At 37.0% G+C, this 20055-nt stretch overlaps 1 protein-coding gene across 1 annotated transcript in view; it reads right to left on the bottom strand.

Annotated features, from left to right (window-relative positions):
* The window catches only part of LOC126374084 (protein spaetzle 3), a 52016-nt gene extending 32833 nt beyond the window's left edge, over positions 1 to 19183 (bottom strand). Inside the window, exons 1-2 of the mRNA XM_050020557.1 lie at positions 18938 to 19183; positions 4867 to 5805 (exon numbers count right to left, since the gene is read on the bottom strand). Coding sequence (XP_049876514.1) covers positions 4867 to 5629 — 763 coding nt within the window. The 5' untranslated portion in view covers positions 5630 to 5805; positions 18938 to 19183. The remainder of the gene's footprint in view (positions 1 to 4866; positions 5806 to 18937) is intronic.
* Between the last annotated feature and the right edge of the window lie 872 nt (positions 19184 to 20055).

Raw genomic sequence — 20055 nt, 5'->3', positions numbered from 1 at the left:
CAGATGATCCATCATGTTCGACAGGACGCTCTCCCTTTGTCGCCTTTTACGACATGCACGGGAAGATAGGCAGCTGAACGCATTCTATGTTTTTTCTTTACTCCCAGTCCAGCAGGGGAGTTACCTACTCAAAGCGATAAATGGCTAAAGAGGGCGTGCAGGAACTTCAAGAGTCAATTCCACCCACTCCATTCCATTTACCGACAACAAGTCGTTGGCAGGCATTTCATCCTAGAATATACCACCAATCCGCACTAAACGTTTTGCCTCTTCCTTTTTGATGCGAACAGCAAAAGACTGGAACTGTCTGCCGTCGTCTGTTTTTCCAACTTGGGAGTATCCAAAGCTAGAGTGAATAGGCATTTGCTAGGCAAGCGTGATCCACTCTAGACCACATCATCACTTACCATCAGGTGAGATTGTGGTCAAACGCGAGCCTATTTTATTTATAAAAAAAAATGTGTAAGTATGTTTAGAAATACGCGTACCAATTCTCAATTGAAATTACTAATTCCCAATCACAGTTATGAAATTCCGACAGTAAAAGTCATTGGTGTATAATAATTATTTTACGCGCAATACTCTTCTCACTTCTTACTTCTCGCATCAAGAAAGCGTACCAATTTGTAGAAATTATGAAGTAGCTTTGAAACAGTAAACATTTCTAAGTGATATATATTTATCTCCTTTACTTCATTTACACTTATTTGAAATTGACATTCAGTTTATTGAGGACAACAATCGTTTACTAGTTACAAACCAGGCGCGGCCCATAATATAAAGAAACCTTAATAATGGTAAAAGTCATTATAAAGTTGCTTACAGTATTGTACGGAAACTTAACACAAGATGAGCAAATATTGCACGTACATCAGTCATGGTCAAAGGCCAAAGTAAACACATTCAGATCACGCCTTTAAGTGACAAATGCAATCAAAAAGCATTAATGGCAGTCTTATTATTTTCCTGCAATTATCACTTTTAATGAGTAACATTCTCAGAACCTACTCACCACAAAGACAGGTCATTTCACAGCTCTACAATTATAAAAAGATCCATTTGTAAGTCACTTATTTGCTTGTCTATTTTTATCACCATTAGAATCACAGGTTAAATTATATGAGTATCACAGTCACAAACATTTATTTAAAAATAAAAGTTCGATATTCCAGTTACGAATTTAAAATTAACTTTATAGGTTAATCGCTTACTTCAATCAAAGGCGTAACGACAATGACGTAAGACGTTCGATTTAAATTTAAAATCCATAATCGATGGATTGCGTTGACCGGTGACCGCGTATCTTCAGGCGCAGTATGGCACCGCCCTAATACTGCAAAAATATCACGTTTCTCGCTTCATCTGCCCCTCTCTTGGTCTTGCGAGATGAATTACGTCACACCTGTTCTTACATAAACTACTTATATGTCAACTGTGCAGCGGAGATAAAATCTAGACTATAAACGCCTTTCGGTCAGGCACAACGTGGGTATAAAGCCTTTAGAAATTGCAGCAACATAATGGCCCCGATTCCTGCAGATATCCACCTAATTTTATTTTAAGTTATAGGTACCCGTCATTTTCTTATCAGCCGAAAAGGAAAGGGACGCATGATTGACGACTGAATAAAATAGCTGATCTGCAACCCGTTTGACGTGTGCTATCAACTTAATTCTATCGGGAATTATTGGCTAATATAAAATTTTAGTAAAATTTACGTAGCGTGTGTTCCATAAATTTTATGCCTATCGATTACTCGTCCCTTTCATTTTCGGCGGACAAAAAATGACATGTGTGCACTATAATAAGCACCAATAGGAATATAGGGATGGAGTAAAGACAGTCATAGTTGCTGGAACAGATTTTGATCAAACTTACGTCATCAATTTTTACGTCACTTATTTTCTATTTTCCGTATATAACATACAGTACTTGGCCGGAACTGTTACGGCTAATGATCTTGGCGTAGTGAACAGAAACCAACATGCAGTTACTTACATTTAGTTTTTTTAAACACTGGAGTATGTTTGTGCCGAGATTTTTCTTGCAGCTTCTTTTCCCCGGCTATACAGGTTGTGAGAAGCTGCAGTAGTTTTAGACGGATGAGGCGTTCGTTATGTAAAAATTGACGATTCAAAGTGTAACTATGTTACCTACTGAATAAAGATATTTTTGAATTTGAATTTGTTTGACCACTCAAACAGCGATGTGGTCTAAGGTAGGAGCACTCAAACTCAAAAAGTGGGTCTTCACTTTTGCCTTGAAAATCTCTGAAATTGTATTTAAAACTTCTTAAGATTTATATAGGTACCTAATATGACGAACTCTAAGTGACAAGTTAGCAAAAACAAACCTTAATAGATGACCTTTTTGCGTAGCTGTATTTAAACGTTTTGTGGTAAATGCTATTTAATGTGTAGTTTAGCACCAAATATTGTCTTTGCACCTTTAAGGTTAATTATTGGATTAAACAAATATATTGTTTATATTGTTGCATAACGAACTACGAAGGCCTGACTGAATAAATGAAAACCAATTATCGTCGCAAAAAACATCTTTCATTTTCGAATTTAAATAAAAACATTTTGGTAAAATCAAAATTAGAATATCCATTCTAAATAAGCATTTAGTTCAAAGGTTGGGCGCAGTTAATTTGAATATCTATTTGAATAGCTTTATAACAGTTGTCATTAATGATAACAAAATCGGGTTAGATTTCGACCATATAAATACATTTCAGCATAATATGCGGTGGGGACATATCAGAAAATCACTTTATGAGCCGGTTTGGTTAGAACATTACAGGCTGGTCACCCGATTGTCTGAAAGTAAGATGATCCGTGTAAAATACACAGCAAAAAGTATGGTATTGAGTCAAACTCATAATGTACCTAGTACATTATCACGTAACTATCGGATCTTCGTAACAACTTAACACCCGTGAACATTTCCGAGGAACCCGTTCCAAAAAGTAACAGTTAGAACGGTACGGTTGCGTTAATGTATACCTTCGAAAGTGAAACCAAGGTCGTCTAAGGCTTTTAAGAGAACATTTCATCGGCAGCTCGCATGTAAGCACTCATGTTGATGACTCCAAAACCAGCTGGTTAAGTAATTTGCCTAGTCTTAGATATATTTGAAAAAGTTTTCGATAGAAACGGGACTGTATAGAAGTCTGAGAAGAACTGGATGGCTGTAGTTAGCTTGTCATAGTATATGTACCTTTACACTTAATAATGTTACGTGCATTGGTATTTAGTGAAGAGTTGTGGTTTTATTATGTCTTTCTTTAACACAAATAGATACGTGGGTTAGGTTAGGTATATGAGGTAGGTATTTATCTAAATTGATGGACCAGTCTTTTATTTGAAGAATATACTTAGTACGAAGTGCCTCGCAAGCCATGCGCCGCACGCCACGCAAGGTATCTTCATATTCGTGGCGAGGCATGTGCTACATTATAAAATATATTTCAAGCAGTAATGTGCCGTTCACGGGAATGTTTCCAAAGTGGAAACGTTCCTGTTGTAAAAACTCTTTAATAGTAAGGACACTGGCTGCTTTTGTTTTTCAAATTGTTCTTTCATGTTTGTATTCTGATTCTATTTGCGTAAAGATTAGGTAATAAAAAACACTTTTTACATAAATTTTTCGCCATTTTTTTGGAACGGCACTTTACTGATTGCAAGGCGTGCGGCGTACGGCGTGAGGGGCACGTACCTCTCAAATAGCAATTACACAAACATAAACTACATAAGTACACATACATAAGTAATTACGTTTAATAACTACAATATTTTCACCATTTAAAATTTTAATACAAAATATACTAAAAGCAATTTAATTATTTAATAATACAATTAAGTAAGTATGTTAAACTTAAAATATTTTTTATATTTTGACATGTCATCGATTACCTAAAAGAAAAACTATCGTCTTCGACAAAGAAGATAAGGAAAAATTACTCGCGTGCATATTATGGTTACTTCAGGAACAAAAAGCGAAATTTTCTGAAAAATATTTTCACTGCCACCTGCACCTTTGAGAAAGAATTTAGGACTTATAACATCGTATGCGATAAAACTGACTTGTCTCTTTCATACGACCAATTACTAGACGTAAATTCTTCAAATAAGGTGTGGTAAAGCTAAAAACCTGACAGTTCCTCACTCTCAGATATTTTATTAGTTGTCATTTGTTTCTGTGTTTGTTTTCGTCTGCGTTTTAGTAAATTACTTAGGAGATTTTCTTTAAGTATATCTTAAGTAATTGGTCAGTATTTCGTCGATAAAACGAGTCCCTATAAACCACATTAGCAAGACGGCGTGCAACAGTCGTGTCTATGCATCAACGTCCGGAGCAAGCCGGCCATTGTCTGCCGTTTCAATGGCGCCAACATAAAGCGATCGAAGGCCTCCACTTCCAGATTAAAGGCTATTACGATCGAAAGGTACCATTCAATATCGATAAGCGTAGGCGACGATCTTATTGCCAAAGTCAAGGAAATGCAAAAGGACAACTATTACTATAACAGAGTGGTTGATTTTTTTTATTTGCGCTTCGGCACGCAAAAAAATATCATAAGCTGACATTTTAGTATCCGCTTCGCAAGAACAGATTAAAATGTGGCCTGTCAAGTCGTTCGCGCTTAAATCTTGAACCACACCGAAGGCTATGCCTGCCGCCTGATAGTGGAAGTAATTGTACCGATCGTGGTACAACTCCAACGAGACGTGAATTGGACTATTTGGCGGATAACGATCTGTCTGTCGTGCGGTTTTACCAATTTATTTCAATCCGCATAATTTTATACAGGATTTAACTGTCAGGCGACCACCTTGAAATAAAATAAATTGCTTTATTTACCTGGGCCTGAAACGTCGTCGTAGTAATCGTCGTCGTAATCAAGGACGGCGTGTAGTTGAGTCTTGCCTCCTGAGCTGCCAGTCTCCACCTTGGTGAACCCTCGCGGCCGGTCGGGCGGCTGCTGGTTACTGTTCGTGGGTCCGCCAGTCTTAGGAACAGGTTCGTTATGCCGAGGCTGCGCTGGAGCCTGTGTAGTCGGCCCGAAATTGAAATTAACATTCGGTTTCGTGTTCCCTACGAAACCTCGACTAGATGGCGACGGGGTTGTGGCAGGACCATACGGCGCCTCCGCGTACCCCGGGTTGTACGGTGGCCTCCTGCCACTCTGCTCTAACCTCCTTTGCTCATAATCGTAATCCCCGGTCGGATCATGTATATACTGCCCCGTGTTATCATACTGTGGGTTCACCTCTTGCACTCGGTGGTTTTCTATCTGAATATCGAGCCTCGGGTTTTGCTGGTACACTTGCGTGTGAAGCGGACCATTGTAAGGGTTGTGTGGGACGTCGTCGTGTCTCGGATAGTGGGTGTACTGGTTTGGGGGAGGGAGGTAGGTGGCACCGGCGCGTTTCCGCAATTTTGACCTTTTCTGTTGGTTTGAGTTTGGCGCAGTGAACGGCTCATTGCCGGGCTGTGGGGCGTAGTCCTGTTGCTGATCAGGGGAGTATAATAGATCGTCGAAGTCGACTCGTAGGGGAGCAGGTGTGGTGGGCGCGAGTGTCGGGGGGGCGACGGCCGCCAGCGTGAAATTCGCCAAAGCCATTGGTTTACTACAAAGTTTACCCAGTCATTGGCGCGAAATGTCAGCCACTGTGTCAATAGACGTGGTATTACGGCCGCGGTTGCATAACGCAGCGTGGGACAGTCTAGCGCGACCGTCTTCGCATTGTGGCACACACTGCACTCACACTACACTAGCACCTCACACACGTCGCTTGTCTGAAACAAACAGAAGAATGTTAAGCGTCGGCACATGTTGGTTTACTATAGCAAAGACCTTGACCTTGTTTTCTAGTGTTAGTTGGTCACAAATACAAAGTAATTATATGCCTTGGTCTTTGTGTTTTTTCATAAAGGTACGATTTTGCGTTGACTCATTGGGTAGTTTACTAAAAATAGAGTGCATAAATGGTATATAGTGAGCAGGCGATCGGCGTGTTGTTCCGGAACATTCCTTTTGGAGATTAATTGGATAGTTGTGACATTAAGCGAGATTCCGAAGCATTGTCTGGCTGTTTACGGCTGGGTTTCCCCTCTGAGCATCCTTGCTACAAATGGCAAACTATTTGAAAGGCGAGTCGTGATACTCGAGAGAATCTTTTGGATACGGAATTGGGAAAATCCAATAGCAAAGGTGTCTGCGAATATAATTTATGAAGGGTTATTTTGTACTTGTAACGTATGATGACAGATAATTGTAATTTTGTTATTTACAGTAATTAGATTGTAAATGTTTGATTTGAACGTAAATAAATTTTGTGGAAGTAGCAACTCATAATAATTTATGCAATTGTTTAGCTCGAAGCATGTTATGTATTGTTCGAAAGTATACTTAGCTGATTTGCTGTTAATATATTTATTTTATTTTAGAGTAGGAAGTATTAGTTGGTTGCGCGTCCTTACAAAGTGCACTTATTTTTAGACTTCTACGTTAAAACATGTTTTCATTACAGAATATCTTCATAGAAAAAACTGCTCTCAGAATGTATAAATAATATCCAAACGGACAACACAAATATACATAACAAAACTTGATAAACATTGAATACCTATTCATCTAGTTAGCAGACTATTATTTTTTGAATTTTATTTTAATTTCTAAACACAAGTGACTTTATTAGGCAGCAAAATTATCAAAAAAAAGGTTTTCCTTGCAGCTATTTAACCTTGGCTATAACTACAGCTGCAGTACTTTTAGGCGGATGACACATTCGAAAAAAATATATTGATATAAAAATTGACGACTCATAGTTTTATGTTACCTACTGAACCTTTTTGAGATTGAGTTAACATTAAAAAAGTAGACAGAAGGCCAACTGTAGATTTTCGTATAATTCATTCTAGATTCCAAGTCTATTCCTACACAAGACAATAAACCAACCAAGAATTCCCTTCACCGATTTTATAGTCGGTCTGAAACTAGAGCATTCGCTGTAGGTACTAGATTTGGTGACAAATAGTCGCAGTTAATATATCGGCCGTTTACTCGGGCTTAGTGAGTAATTGGACAATCACAATCCGCCACAAGGTCCTGCCGTACAAACTAATAGCATAGAATAAAGAGTAATATTACGTATAGAACGGTAACTCACTGCCCCGCACCAATTCGTATCGGACGCCGACCTCATCCCTTCTGGGTCTTATTTTAGTTCTATCCCTTTCTTGCACTTATTGTAAGTGCAGGACGGCACTCATTTAAGAGCTGTCGAACTAAAATTGGGTTAAGTTTGTGTGCACCCGAATGGGCACCAATGTATTGTATTTTATTTAATTTTTATTAATTATATTTTATTTATGATTTTATATAATTAAATTTTAATAAAGTAATCTAATGTAATGTACTTATAATTATGGATATTAATCTGAAATAAATAATTTGAATTCAGTCTTAAATGGTCGTAAGTTGCTAAGGAGTAAGGAGGAAGAGTGCGCGGACTTTGTCTCTCTCGCGTTTACGCGTTACGTAACATGGTAAGAATGAGATTTTTGTATCGAGTGTCCGGGTTTATCTATTTTTATTTATTTATTTATAGGGGTATCATTATTTATTTATAGGGAAATCAAAAGCGGGAATTTTGAGAACGTACGTGTCATCGGCTTGCTTCCGACATGGGGAACGCCGCGCCGGTTCGAAAAGGTTGCAGACAGAAAATAATTCCTTTCACGTTTATAAAATTGTAATCGATAATCTTTGCGAATTCCAAATTTAAAATCGACGTTGTATTCATTTCAAAACATTGAAATAAGAGTTAGTATTAGATAGATTACTCTTTTATGTAGTTTTTGACTAAGACCATTCAGGAAAACACATATGTCATGAATTTATTTACAAAAATTACAAGTAAGTATGTTAGTCATACACGGATATTAAATATAGTTCTGAGAAAGTGCACTAAAAACCAAGGCTGATACAAGCACTAATTGGCATTTACAAGGGAATAAATCAACCATTTCTTTACTACAATTATTTCTTATTAATAAAACCATTACAGTTTTTAAAAAAAACCTTTTAGATAAGCGCAGATTGGCTGTGTGAAAGTAATAATTTTGCATATAAATGTCGATATATTATTGGACATAAATTGATGTTGAAATATTTTATGCGCAAGAGTGTTGCGTGGGTGACTCAGGGGTAATAAGGAATTGTCGAATTCCGGCGCTAATTAAGCGGAGATGTATGTTTCCGTTGCGAGTAGCCTTTACATTCAACTTGAATGTTTTTTGTTTACTTAGTGAGTAAACATCGTTTTTTAAGGAACGCTGAATTTACAACTTGTACCTATATCTATGCGCGAAATTTTATTTAAAATGTTCCCTAATGTAAGTAATAACTTCTGCTTCTGATATAAGTAATTTGAAAGTCTTATTATAGATAGATAGATAAAATACTTTATTGAGGACAATGGACACAAAATACAGAGATAAGGACAGCATATACAGAAAAGCACAACAGGCGGCCTTATTGCTCATGCAGCAATTTCTTCCAGGCAACCTAGTATAGTTTTTTTTTATTAATAGAAGAACTAGAACAAAACAAGTAAGTAGGAAAAACATTTCAAGATCAAACCAAACCCAGTCTTGCCGTAGCGTAATTAACATTTTTTCTTCAACCTTACAGTCAGCCTATTTCTAAATTCCATTTTCAAAGTGAAAATCCGACGATATATTTTTTAAATATCACGTGAAACTATAATTGCAGTATTTAAAATTAAGATCCTTTTCCTCAATACGGTTGGAAAACTCGCATAATTTTGGCAACACTCGTGTCACTGCGCACGTCGCCGCTATCGCCGAAGTGCATCTAGATCACGACGCGCGCGCAGCCGTGGGAACAGCAAGCACGTACTTAAAATGCAGTTGAAGATTTTTTAAGAAATTAGTTTCGTAGGTAATACTAAATTATTGTGACAAATGTGGACAGAGGCACAGAATAAATGATAGCACTTAACAGAGGTAAATACAAATGAAAAAAATACTAGAAACATATGAAGAAGAAGAAGGTAGACCCCACCATCAGATGGGAATAATAAATACCAAGGAGAGAGAGAAAGAGAGAGAGAGAAGAAACATATGAAGAACTTTTAGCCCTATCTCACTAGGACATAAAACTTCGTAAACCTAGGTACTTTTAAAGCGTTAGCTAACCTTTATAAAGTTAGCTACCCTAATGCGTCCACCACGTTCCTTTTTACGTCTCCGAGTATACAAGCGACTTTTCTACGCAGGATCCGAATCACTATAGAGGCCAAAATTTTTCATGACATGAGTTTGTAAGTTTCAATTAGCTAGCACTGATAAATTGCTACAAAAATCGTTTAGGTAATACAACTTAATTTCTCTTTTTAATTCAAATCGATAATGGGTTAATGGAACATACGTTTACACTGTCGCATGGGAATTGAATTGACCTACTAGTTATTTGAAAAACGATATCATTAAGTAATACCCTGACGCAAAAACTACGAATGGATTTTAATGAAACTTTGCTATAATGTAGCTTATACATCAGAATAACACATAGACTACAATTTATTATAATACTGTGTCATTTGACAAAAATATGACAAGTGTCAAGTAAGTAGGAAAAAATCTACCATCTGCAAGCAATTCTGGCGTGCGCTGACAAAACCGTTACACATAATTATGTAATGTAATGAGAATATCATTTTGCATCATATTATGATGGAAATGTTTATTTTATATGGTCCTACAAAAAAGCCAGGCTTATAATTATGTCTGTGTAGTGATTGGTCTATAAACGATAATAATAAAACATTTAAACATTTTTTTTAATTATTAAATTTAGAGTCTGTATCCTAAATTTAATCATTTAACAAATCGTAAATTCTTACCGAAATCCACGCAGACGAAGTCGCGGGCGTCCGCTAGTCTGTATTATTAGACAGAACGACCAGGGGGGTTAAAATGGCCACATCGAAGCAATTCATCTAAGAAAGCAATATTGCAATTTGATATTTGTTTGCATTGCGCACTTCCTTATATATGCGCCAATGTCAAATTTCAAATGTCAAATCGCCATTTTAACCCCCCAGTTCAGTACAATTAGTGGTTACTGATTTTATCTATCTACCTATCTATCTTATCTATTATATTTCTAGAAGTAACAATATATCTGTCAAAGTACGTAAGCTAGTGTTGTGACGTTCATTATTATAGTGATGTATCAGTCGAGATTAGGTCGATCGATTCTCCTATCTAACAGTGGCCCCGATTCCTGCAGACACCGCCTAATTTTGTTTTAAGTTATATCCGTCATTTTCATATCCGTCGAAAAGGAAAGGGACGGATGATTCACAGCTCTTAATTTTAGGAAGAATGAATGAATGAATGAATAACCCGGGCGAATCAAAAGGTACGTCGCTGGTATGCAATCCGTTTGACGTGCTGTCTACTTAACTGTGTCGGGTTATTGACGGATGTAAAATTTTTAGACGGTTGGTTTAGATTTGTGCTTAAAATTGACGTGTGTTCCATAAATTTTATGCTTGTCGATTACCCGTCCCTTTCCTTTTCGGCGGATAAGAAAATGACAGATATAACTTAAAATAAAATTAGATGGTATTTACAGGAATTAGCACCAGTATGTATGTAAGTTAGGTGTCCAGAAAAGTGAGGTAAGTCAGCCAAACGAAATAGGTTCTGCGAATAAATAACAGCCGGCACCCAATCGATCTTTATCCACCTATTCTAAATGTCAGTGTTAACTGTCAATATATTGTATTTAATTTGAATATATTAGTATGCCTTGAGACTAGTACCATGGTGTTGACATAAGGCAACAAGCTTTGGACATTGTAGGACACGATATTGTGTGGATTCTTGACTAAAGTTTGCTGTCATTTGCAATATTGATTAGTCGAGATTTGAATTTAAATTTTGTAGATCATAGAAATTAAATGTTCTTTTTAAGTTATAAATATTTTATTTATTTTAATTCTTTCTTCATTTTAAATATCCCATTAGCCGTAGTATGCTGTTAGAAATAAATACAGGTATAAAAAAGCATGTGATAACAATGATCTATGATCCAAACATGGATTGTATTCAAATTCATAAAGTCAAATTCAGTGGTTAAGGCTTTCCCTCAATCAGCGCTTATCGCTGTCGACCCACTAGGGTCGATTAATTCTTTCAAAATGTTTTCCTCTCAGACGACGCGACTATGGCCTGTTGTCTTAAACGTTGTACCGGGTGAGAGCCTTCAGCGCTCCCCATTTGTCCGGCCAAGTAGTTAATGCCATCTGCGGCAAATCTACAATAAGTCACGCCAAAAAAAAGGTTTAGTGCTTATAAACGTACTATGTATAAATAAATACCTACCTAGTATGTACTAAGTTTAAGAAAAATGTTTTACGTCATGTCACACGTTACAACTGTAATAAAAATTATCTCGTAAGTACAATTTGCGTAAAAAACAAGTATATTATGTGTTGCTATGGCAACTGACACCAGAGAAAAAAATAGCACGCGCCAAAAAGTTTATTAATGGCTGTAGGTAATGTTAGATAATGCTACACTTAGTAATTAATAAAGAGACCATTGTATTTAGGCTGTTTTTTTATGTTATAACGACATACTCTGTGGTCCAGTGGTTGGGCTCACGATCCAAAGGCCCCGGTTTCGAATCTCGGTGAAGGCAAATCACAAAAGTCACTTTGTGACCCCTAGTTTAGTTAGGACATTATAGGCTCTCAAGTAAGTGAATTTGTATTCTTATTGAGAATAATGATTCTTTAAACTTATTGTCCGAAAAGAAGGTTATCCGTGCTTCGGAAGGCACGTTAAGACGTTGGTTCCGGTTAATACATACTGATGTGAGTAATCGTTACATGAGCCAAGTCAGGGGCCTTTGGGGGCTCAATAATATGGCCCTGAGACCAGGATTGATGAGGTTGGTGATTCACCTCACAACCCACACGATAGAAGAAGAAGAATACTGAATTAATTACATAAAGATCACGCCTATTATCCAATGGAGTAGGCAGAGACTACGGATTCCCGCTTATTACTATACTGATACACTATTTTGGCACCCTCAGGCCTGCCTTGAATTTTGTACCGGGTGAGAGTCCTCAGTCGTCCCCATCTGTCCGGCCAAGTAGTTATTACCATCCGAGAATAATCTACAATAAGTCACGTTCAAGATAAACTTTTTTATCTAACGGAAGTTAATTATTATTATTATTGCGTACGGCAGACAACAATAAAATATTCTGCGTGGATCATATTATATCCAGCTGAAACTCCCCTAACCAAGTCTCATAGTCTCATAATTATTGTTAATTCACAAAAAAAAAAAACTAGTTCGGTAGGTATAGAATTTGGTTTGGGCGGAAGGCAAGAGGGAAACCACTGCCCTATTTTTCCATAAAAAAAGTAGCATGGAGAATACTAAACCTACAAGAGTGTGGCTCTTAAATGACTAAGTAATGTGAGGCATATAGAGACCAATTCACGCGCAAATTACAAGCAGAGGCTTTTGAATTCAATGTTAATATGCTAATAATGACCAAAGTTTTTCCTCTGGCATTGCTCTAATTAGTCGAAAATTGCATTTATATCATGTAATTACATAAGACTTTTTTGCAAATTCGACTGAGCAAAATAACGACCTTGCCGCGGCTGTCGATGGAATGCCAGTGGCCGTGAGTGTTGTTCCGAATTGTTTTTTTTTTAATACTCTAAATCAATTTATGACAATAGCTCAGTCTGGTATGCAGATCAGACTTCAGTCTGAAAGGTACCGGGTAGTGAATTAGCTAAGCCAACACGTATCAGCTTTTTTGTTTGATTCCAGGCTGTTCTTAGCTTTCAAACACTTCATCCCCTTAGCAATGGCAATTTTCATTTTATCTAGAATCTAGACCGAAATTTTATGAAGATCGGAACATATATTTGGATTTTATAGGCTGACTCCGACAGTAATAATTCCTCTTACTTTGACACCCACTTCACCATACATTATCATCTTTCTAGTATTATCCCGTTGTTCACACGTTCCGCTTACCTAACTTGACGATTTGACAGGTCGGGTTTTTTACAGAAGCGACTGCTTATCTGACCTTCAAACCAGCGAAGGAAAAACCAGCCCAATACAGGTTAGGTCTACCTCCGAATGCATTTCTCGGGAATGTGGGTTTCCTCACGATGTTTTCCTTCACCGCTGAGCACGTGATAATTATTTATGATCCAAACATGAATTCGAAAATACATTCGACAATTATTGCTTTAAGCCTGTGCTGGATTCGAAACGGCGACCTCAAAGTGAGAGGCAAGCGTTCTAGCAACTAGGCTACCACAGGTCCAAACACACACTTACACTAACTTATTGAGATAAATAAGAAATTTAAGGAGCCCAATTTGTCATTTTAAGATAACTTAAGCTCACGACTATATCCCAATCGGGGTAGTCAGAGGTAAATCTATCGCGAGGAATACCCATGCTTTCTGTTAGACCAACACCATAGGTGGTGGAGTCGTATCGCCGTCTGTAATGGTCGAGCCAACTGTGTCCATTCATCATTTTGTTGATAATTTTAACAATAGGGAATATTATGGCACCACAACAGCTCTGTATCTACATGTTGCAGTGGCCCTAAATCCAGAACTAGTAAAAAAAATAAGAAATTCATTAAAAACGTAATATCTCCTATACTTAAAGGTTGCCTGGAAGAGATTGTTACTTAGCAATAAGGCCGCCTTTTATATTCATTATATTTCTCTTTCGTGTTGTATTTTGTTTTTTCCTGTTTGTGCAATAAAGTATTTATGTTATGTTATAGAGATCGACTATCAAGCATCTATAATGTCTTCTTATCGTGTGGGTTAGGTGGTGGATTACCAACCTCATCAACCCTGGTGACAATAATACGTTCATATTCTTAAATAGGACATAACATCGACGTATCAAACAACCAAACGAAAACGTGCGTTAAACTAAATATTTTATTAATCACTTAAGTTTGGCATGAACGCATTTTACATTGAGAGCGGCCTAATTCTGTCAGTTACCTAGACATATTGCGCTATTAAATCGCCTCTTGCACTCTTGAATGGAAAGTAGGTATCATTTATAGCATCTAACGTGTTACATTTATACATAAACGCATATCGTTATCGTAAAATTTAATGGAACACACATTAATTTTATAACAGTACGTTCAAAAGTCACGAGGGATGGTTCTCACGATTAGTAAGATCTCGTTAATTAGTGACGTCGAATATGCAACGTTAAGTACATAATTGGACTGTAATGAAGAAATATTTGGTACAGAATTAAGTAACTTAACTATTATAACATCCGTATGCTTAGTCTAAATGTATAAAAGAAGAAACTGACTGACTCACTAACTGACATATCAACGCACAGCCTTAACGGCTAAACGTAGGCACTCGAAATTTGGAAGGGACTTAGCTTAGGTCCCGTAGAGGTGCATTAAGAATGGAATTCCCGAAATTCCCACGGAAACGGGAATTAGCGGGAAAATTCTTTTGTATGAAAAATCTAAACCACTTAAGTTAGACGCTTGAAATTTGGCATGCAGGTACCTCAGTAAACTTAAAGCTTAGTTGCAACAGGATATTGCAAAATTCCCACGGGAACGGAAGGTAGCGGGAAAAAATGTTGTATGAAAAAATCTAAACTGCATAAGTTAGATGCTTCGACATGCACTCCCACACACACACAAAGATCTCTCTTTTATAACACGCCACGCGGACGAAGTCGCGGGCAAAAGCTAGTCTAATCTATAACATGTTTGGAAGTGGCAATCAAACTCTTTGCTTTGATTGACAATCAAGTGTAGCATGTACATACTTCTGAAATGAGGGACTCTCATCAAAAGCAATATAGACGGCGTTGTATAGCTTTAACGTGATAATTAACTATTTTCTCATTGTTCGGGTACATCCTTATTCCAAAATACAATGTAATGGGAGAAGCATATATAAAAATAATTGTTCCTTGATATTTGGCTCATATTATGTATAGAGTTATGTTGCTACCAATATTGCTTCTCTTTATTCTGATCAGAATAATAATGGGTGGAAGATGTAAAAATTGTGCCTGGGTGTAGTAAAAAGGGTCATCATTTATACCCAAAAACATGATAAAAGATGCATATATCTGTTATCCGTGAAATTAGAAAGTTAAACGAAGGAAAAACTGTACAACGCTATTTTTTTTTTTGAGGAAAGTTCCTCTATTTTTGGGCTCTACGAAAAACAGGATACCAAAAATGTTATCAAAGAGTTTTGTTAATTTATTTACCAATGCTGACGTAGTTACTACTTTGTAGCTGATTTTATATATCATGTTATTTATTATCTTACCCGAGATAATTATTTACGAGATCCAATTTCAGTAACAATCTATAAAGGTAGGTCCGGGACTGACGTCCTGATACATAAATAACGCTTGTTAAAGGCATATAAAAACCTGAACAGAGAATGTGTTTTATTAGTTTGTAAATATCAATAGGAGATATTTGATGCAAACTGTAATACATATAAACAAGGTCTTGATGGACAGACGGAAGGACAACAAAGCGATCCTATAAGGGTTCCGTTCTTAAAAAAGATCCTAAGTGTCATTGAAGGTGTAAAATCTTTTTTGTTTAAAATTTTTAAGCTACTTACATAAAGTAGAAACATTATTTTTATAAATTTCAACGTGGTAGGCTTCCTTTCATAGATTGATTTACCTTCATTTTCATCATGAGCAATATAATATACCCACTTTAGGACTCTGTCGCACTAACATATTTGACATTTAGTGAGACTTACAGTTCAATTTGTCAAAAAAGTTAATGTGACATGTGTAATAGTGTATACATATTAATGCTCGTGACCGTAGGTTTCTAATAGATAATATCTCAAAAGTCTTGAAACAGCCCTGTTCGGAAAACAAGTGACTCGCACTGTCTTCTCTTCTATCGTGTGGGTTGTGAGGTGGAGTACCAACCTCATGAACCCTGGTGTCAGGGTTACTATTGAGCCGCCAAAAGCCCCTGACATGGCTCATATAACGACAACTTACTTACATCAGTAAATAGTAACCGGGACCAACGACTTAACGTGCCTTCCGAAGCACGGACTTGCATTGTTGTATCACGGGTTCGAATCCCGGATTGCGGTATCTAAACCATTCAACTCTTTACGCGTTTGAAATTCGTGTGACGTGGTTTCCAGGATATGTAGTAGAGGACCTGGTTAATGGTTTGGATTTGAACTTAGTTGGCGAGAAGTGTATTTACCTACTATACAACTCTTGCTTACCCTTTCGGGAATAGTCGTGATGCTATAATGTTATGTTGTCTTAGATGAATATTTGTCACAAATTGGGTAGTTTCCTAGGTCAAAGATAAATTATGAATCTCTGATTACTAAATAAAGACAGAATTGAAGGTTAAAACACACAATAACGGGTTCTTACCACGTTTAAATGGGGATATGAGACTTATGTGTTTTAATTACGATAATAACCGCGTAAACTTAAAACAATGTAGAAATGAAGGTGTCAATTTTTAATAACGTTTTCTTTTTTCTATTTAACTTATCTATGAATTTTAAACAAAGAAAAATTTAATAATAATTGCGACATTTTGTCACGTTTTCTATGACGTCACAGGTTGCTTTTTTACAAATTCCATAGTATTTTTGTGCTTTGACGTTTAGTAAAAACTAACTGATTTGACCAGTTCGAAACTACCCTATTGTTTGGGGTTGACGTTCGGAACTTTTTGTTGCCAGCTCTCTTTCCCCTGGACTGTTCTGTCCGATATAATCGCATATCAAAAATATACGTAGAAATCCCTCAGCGCTCTTCAAGTCGTCAAAAATTAAGGTAAATAGGTAGGTAACGTACTGGTATAACAAACTGCAAAGCGAAAGTGGTGTGTCATCGTACTCGTAGTAAGTGGAATTCCGTGGTCACTGCCTACCCCAACGGAAAACAGGCGTGATCTTATGTATATCACTTTGTGAACCTGTCCTTTGTTTGGTAAGGACATTGAAGAAGAAGAATAAGAATAAAGAATAAAATAAATTTATTGCCAGTAACAATTTACATTTGCTATATGAACTAGGTAATAATGAATATTGCGAATACGGGCAAAAGGAAATGGCTCAGCTTGTGCTGCGATGGAGCCATGCTATGGCGCCATCCAGCGCTGGTTTTCAGTCATTGCAGGCTTGAATCACCTGATTGTCAAAAAAATTAAGATAATTCCGTGCTTCGCAAGCCACGATACGTTGGTCCCGGACTACTAGCCCAAACACCTCCACAAACCCGCAGTGGAGCAGCGTCGTGGAGTATGCTCCATACCCCCTCCGTTTGATCGAGGGGAGGCCTGTGCCCAGCAGTGGGACGTGTATAGGTAGGCTGTTTATGTGTTATGTATGTATGAATAACAAATAGCGATATAATTTCGTCAATGGTCATCGACCGTACAAGGTCACCAGGAAAAGTATTGACGTGTATTTACTTACGTTTTCTTTTAATTGCCACTTTCGATTGTAGATAAGAAAAAAAAACCGTTGACGGTACTTAAATATTTTCCGGGTTTCGACTCGCAAAAAATCCGATGAGATTGCCTTGTTTGACACGTAGATAAGATGTAGTAGATAAGTACAATTTTATTAATATAAAGCTGGGACTTGCATAAAGTACTATATAACGTTTTTGAATATGTGAAACATGGAATCTAAAAATATAGGTTTCATTTTATCTACACTACCTATAAAATTTCATATTGAAGAGAAGTTTCCATTCTTTTCTCTTACCCTCCAATTCTCACTTACATATTTTAGTTAAGGTAATTCATAATTACAATAAAATAATAAAGTCTGGGACTCCATAGGCCCGAGATACAACAGTTAAGATCAGTTTTCCAAGGAGGGGTAAGACGAGTGTGTGCGCCTGCGTTTTGCGCGAACGTCTGCGCACCTTAATATATCCTGCGTACCTGACCGCATCATCATCAGGCCCGAGATGTGAAAACGACATACATACCTAATAATAATAATAATGCACACCTCATTTAGATTAAAGCGCACGCACGCCTTCCAAAAGTCCGGGACTCCATAGGCCCGAGATATGGAAACGACATACAAAAATAATGATGATAATAATTAATTTATTATAAGAATAATAAATTACTGGCTACAGAGGCGGCAAAAGCTCGTGAGGAGTGGAGATCTGTTATGCCAGCCCTACATCCCAACAGAGGATAAAAGGATTTGAATTTAGTAAAAGAATTGATAATTAAGTAATGTATTAAGTACGTGCCTTTGTAGGATTTAAAATTGGCTTTAGATTTTTAGACTTTAGCTATGTAGGTAGGTGCAACTTTGAAGAAAGGAGCACATGTAAAAAAGAACACTACGTATATAAATGTACTTTTAATAGTGAAAATAACTCTTAATATAAAGGTAAACGCAATCATTTGGGATTAAGCGAAAAAATGCTAGACATTTTATGGTAATTTTGAGAGAAAATACAAGACGGGTAACGAAGATGTCGCGTTATGTCATTGGTTTTGATAGAAGCCTACGTTTGCGTAAATATTGCCGTCAACCTCAAGGCTGTCCCAGTTCTACTGTATAATGATAAAAACACTTTTAAACTTACAACTACTTATAATAATACCTATTATAACCTATTTAGGTATATAAGCCATTCAATTACAAGCCTACTCCGAAAATGACATTGAATTTTACGCACATACCGGCATTAAAAAAAAATACTACTACTACAAAGTTGAAATAAAATGCTTTTAGTGGATACGGTTATGTAAAGTTAGTCTAAATCTAGTAATATGATAAGGTTTACCTTTATTGTCCTTGTTACGCCTTCACGCAATCGTAAAAACTAAACGAACTGTTTACTTTGCCAAAAAAAGCTGTCCACAAATAAAAAACGAATTCTAATTTGGAACGTTAAATTTCAAATCACAGTTGAGTTTTCTTTTTAAAAAGTTTAAAAGATACTTTTGGCGGGTATTCGAGATTCGAATGTCTCAATCGGAACGCGGTGTGTACGTGCGCAATCGGCGCCGATCACGCGGGAACTGACTTGACTCAAGTCGAGTATAGTGTAGTGTGTTCCTTTTACCAGGCTTGTGGTTTGTCACTGACCATAGGATTGTGGAGCAGTGTGAACTTCCGATGATGTATGCGTTCCGGTTGGGATTACTGATCCGGCGCAGCTATCGTTGGAAAAGAACACGGAAACCGATCCGGATTAGAATTTGGTCCTGTAACGCTGATTATGTGTGTGTCACTTTTTCAAACAACTGTTCAATGTACAATGCCTATACTTTCCAGTTAAGTAGTTAATATCATTTGCGGCAAATCTACAATAAGTCACGTGAAAAAAAGCCTATATACTTACTGGGTATTCACTTTTGCTGTTCTATTTTAGTTTATGTAGAAAGTTACGAACGCTAACTGATTTGACGTGCAACTTCTCACAAAGGAAAAGACATCAACGTGATACATATGCCGAAAATGAATTAAATTAGATTTATACTAAGTTTAAGATTAATTGTAAATAAATAATAGTTTAAAAAATTAAAGCATCAATTTGTAGAGAAATAAATTGGTTTAGCTTTTACATTTTCGTTATTACTAAGTAATCATTATGTAAAAAGTCAACGACCTCCGTGGTCCAGTGGTTGAGCGTTGGACTCACAATCCGGAGGTCCCGGGTTCCAATCCCGGTGGGGACGTACCACAAAAATTACTTTGTCCCCTAGTTAGTTAGGACATTATAGGCTGATCACCTGATTGTCCGATAGTCAGAGATCCGTGCTACGGAAGGCACGTTAAGCCGTTGGTCCCGGTTACTACTTACTGATGTAAGACGTAGTCGTTACTTGAGCAATGTTAGGGGCCTTTGGCGGCTCAATAATAACCCTGACACCAGGGTTGATGAGGTTGATAATCTAC

This window comes from Pectinophora gossypiella, chromosome 16 (assembly GCF_024362695.1).
Source record: "Pectinophora gossypiella chromosome 16, ilPecGoss1.1, whole genome shotgun sequence".
NCBI lineage: Eukaryota > Metazoa > Arthropoda > Insecta > Lepidoptera > Gelechiidae > Pectinophora > Pectinophora gossypiella.
This window is presented reverse-complemented; position numbering and strand designations above follow the sequence as displayed.